This window comes from Cyphomyrmex costatus, unplaced genomic scaffold (genome assembly GCF_001594065.2).
Source record: "Cyphomyrmex costatus isolate MS0001 unplaced genomic scaffold, Ccosl1.0 scaffold111, whole genome shotgun sequence".
Taxonomy (NCBI): Eukaryota; Metazoa; Arthropoda; class Insecta; order Hymenoptera; family Formicidae; genus Cyphomyrmex; species Cyphomyrmex costatus.
The window spans coordinates 224,545-228,052 of record NW_017275075.1 but is presented as its reverse complement, the minus strand read 5'-3'; the positions used below and the strand labels follow the sequence as shown (position 1 = coordinate 228,052).

At 33.3% G+C, this 3,508-nt stretch overlaps 1 protein-coding gene across 1 annotated transcript in view; it reads right to left on the bottom strand.

The window, feature by feature from the left end:
- Positions 1-299: 299 nt before the first annotated feature.
- The window catches only part of LOC108776283 (uncharacterized), a 7,144-nt gene continuing 3,935 nt past the window's right edge, over positions 300-3,508 (bottom strand). The window contains exons 3-4 of the mRNA XM_018542857.1: positions 1,860-1,970; positions 300-552 (exon numbers count right to left, since the gene is read on the bottom strand). Of these exons, the coding sequence (XP_018398359.1) occupies positions 300-552; positions 1,860-1,970 (364 nt within the window). The remainder of the gene's footprint in view (positions 553-1,859; positions 1,971-3,508) is intronic.

Sequence of the window (3,508 nt, the reverse complement as noted above, 5' to 3'; positions counted from 1 at the left end):
GAAATAGCAACATTAATTATCAGAGTATTAACATTACTAATATAGTGCGAGAGAGATACATAAAGTTATTAGGAATTTTTCTTTTGATACTTTATATTTTCGCTTTGTATTTATATAATATGTGGAGCACGATGATAGAAGCAATTGAAGCAAAAAAAAATTTTTTATATCTGTGTATTCTTAAACTACAAAGTCTATCCAACTTGCATCCGTCTATAGTGATTGTTTATCAGCATTGTAAGAGCCATCCTGTACGTTCGCACAGCGTCGAAATCAGACTGCTGTTTGCATGCAACACGTTACCTCATGTTATACCTCGGCCAATCTACGGCAGGTTCGACCTCCGTACCGAAAGTTCCGGCGTAGTCCACAGCATCTCCGGAGCGGTCGGATGGAGGTGCGTTATATTTCCCGAGGGCCAGGTCGATGAGGGAGAAACTGCACCCGGGAAACATGGCCGCACAATCTTTGCCCTCGTGGCCGGCTTTATGAGCCTTGGTGTACGTGCGATGCTCCTCTGGTTCGAAGGAGAACACTCTTTTCAGAGGTAATCTACAACGAGGGGGGCGAAGCGAGTTATCTTTTAGATTGCAAGCCATGCGTTCACCAGCCTACATCGCAATGATCGAATTACACGTCGAAGGGTCGTGGAAAATTGATGGGGAGAAAAAGCAGACTAAGAGTCACGTCATTGTCCTCATTCTATCATCTAACAAGAAATTACGTCTGAAATATTCTAGAATGATAGAGCAATCGTTTCTCGAGGAGGGAATCCTCCACAAACGGTTCCTAATTTTTGCGAATCACGTGTTGTTATACGAGATGATAAGTAGGCTGACTATTATGATTACCTATATAACAAACAAATGTAGAATAATCAAGAAAATATCTCCCGCTGAATAAAAAATATTTTTAATTCGTGAATTATGTGTCTAATTCGTTATTGTGAGCATTGAAAAAATTACTTTATTTTCTTGTGAAATAAATTTATAACTATTTATAAATTTAACTTAGAAGAAATGGAGTAAAAGTAAACGTACATAATGTTTCGAAGTACGTTTTTTCAAACAGAGTTTATATTAAATGGAATTAAATAAAAAATATAGAAAATTTAATTAAAAGAATTGGAGTAGATCCGTAATACATTTTTGAGAAAAAAGTTAAAGTGTGTAGAAGTATCGCGTACAATCGTAAAAAAAAGCCGCAAGCGATTTATTGTAGATAAATTTTTCATAAAAGTCTTCAACTTGTGTGATGTCACAGTATAGATATACGATTTTACGTAAAGCACGTGTTTCAAATAGAAGGGTTTCAAGTGCTAATAACGAATTATACAAACAAACAAAAATATCGAAACGTTCTCGATAACTTTTGTGTTTGTGCAAACGATTGAAAGTGAAGAGTAGTTCACAAACAAGAGAATAAATACGTAACGATCGGCGAATTAATGTCAAGTGGATAATAGAATTTTTATTTTTTAACTAAAATATCAAAGCAAAATCTGCACTTTTCACAATCATTTTCTATATAAAGAATAATTTCACACTTGTTAAAAAATTATTACAATAGTCTGCATTTAATTCACCTTAAAAAAAGAAATTTATCCCGCTTTTATTTATTTAGCTTTATAAATCTTACATCTTTTTAGTATCAGTTAACTGTATCTTCCACCGCATTTGTTCTTTTCGCCCTTCTCTTCCTGTCTCTTGAAACACATTATTTTAAAGTTACTCGGCAGTTAATATTCATGAATTCTTAAAGTGAAATGTAGAGGAAAAAATTCGAAAAATAGAATACTAATCCACGACTCTTCGAAGCGTATATTTGCTAAACCTATTTATCTCGCTTAAAATCCTTACGAGAATGATATTCTCATCATTTCTTCTATTAAGGTGTTCCCCTTCGGCATTAATCGTTGAGATGCTTCGCAAAGCGCGCGTAAAACACACGTCCTGCCGTCAAAACCCATTCTGGAAGAGAATAGAGAAACTTTTGTAAATATATGTATAATATACAGATATATCGTAAAAAAGTTTCGCGTTGCACGCGAGAAAAATGATTAGATAGGTATTCATGAATTCTAATAAAAATAAAAGCTTCTTAATAAAAGCTTATAAATTCAAATTCGTCAATGAATATGATTAATATATGGTTTACATAAACAGAAGCTCGAGAGAAGAACGTAATAATTTATCTCTTCTTGGTAACTCTTAGAAAACTTATTAATCCTAAATAGAAAGAACCTATGGATTCAAGTGCGCGCGTTTGTGTGTGTGTCTCGTATAACATTTTTCCGCCAAAGATTAAAAAGCGTTTTTAGGATGCACGTTAAAAAAAAAAGATCTAAAAACCTGCTTCATTTTTCATTAAATTCGGCCTTTTGACTTGCTCCTTTCGTCATATCTTCGAATTATCGGATTGCGATAGCAATTTTTCTGCATATCACTGCTATTTTGTATATCCGGAAAAAATCTTGAGTAGACCATGTTGGATGAAGAAAAAGAATATCAGATTTTCCTGTTGACTTCAAAAGCAGACAAGAAAGAACGATATTACCGAATGCATCTTCTTTAATTTCCTTCTTCAAAAACTCTGTTCTCTGATAAAAAGTTCAGAATTTTGAAGAATACGAAACGTCTCTCTAGATTAAACTGCTCGTTTAATCGTTTGATTACATTGCACAGGGAGGAAAAATGAATATTTGTGTTGGTAGGTGGAAAAAGTAGGACGAGTCATTTATTACAAGCAATCGTCGAACTTGAACAATCGGCAATCTAAGTAATGTGCCAGTTATTTACCTTGTGTGTATAGACAGGATCTTAATGAAGTAGACCTCCCGAAGAGACAAGTAGAATTAAGTCAGACTGTCAGCCTAATATAGACAATCTAATATGCCATTTTAACTGATTCATTCTTTTACGTTATGCAAATGTTAAACTGTATCTCACCGTATGTATATTGTTAATTTACAAATTCTCCAAATATAACGTACCAACTTTCTTCGACAATAATGAATCGTTTAAAGAGTTTAAATATACATTCTTACTAATCTATTCGCTCTCTGTTATTATTCTCGTATTTACTCTCTCTTATTATTATATTATTTCACTTCTCTTTTATTACTTTTACAAAATTTCAAATACAAATAAAAAATATTTTTATTTATAAAATCCAATTCATTAGCTATAGATTAATATTTCTTAATGGATTTCACATCGATATTCTACCTACTTTTTGTTGTAACAATCAATTACAAAATTTCGCCATTAAACATATTTTTACAACAAAAATAAGGTGTTCGGTATTAAATTCCGCGCTCTACGAATCACGTCTTTCGAAAATTAAATATTTTCCGTTCTTCGAATAAAAATATTTGTCTGTTGCTATTGTCCTTGTATGACCAGAAACAAAACGCCGCCGACGAAAATAATCGGACCATCCTGGCAGAGGATATAAATCTAGTTATGGCCTCGGCCGTGGAAAAGAGAGAGAGAGAGAGAGAGAGAGA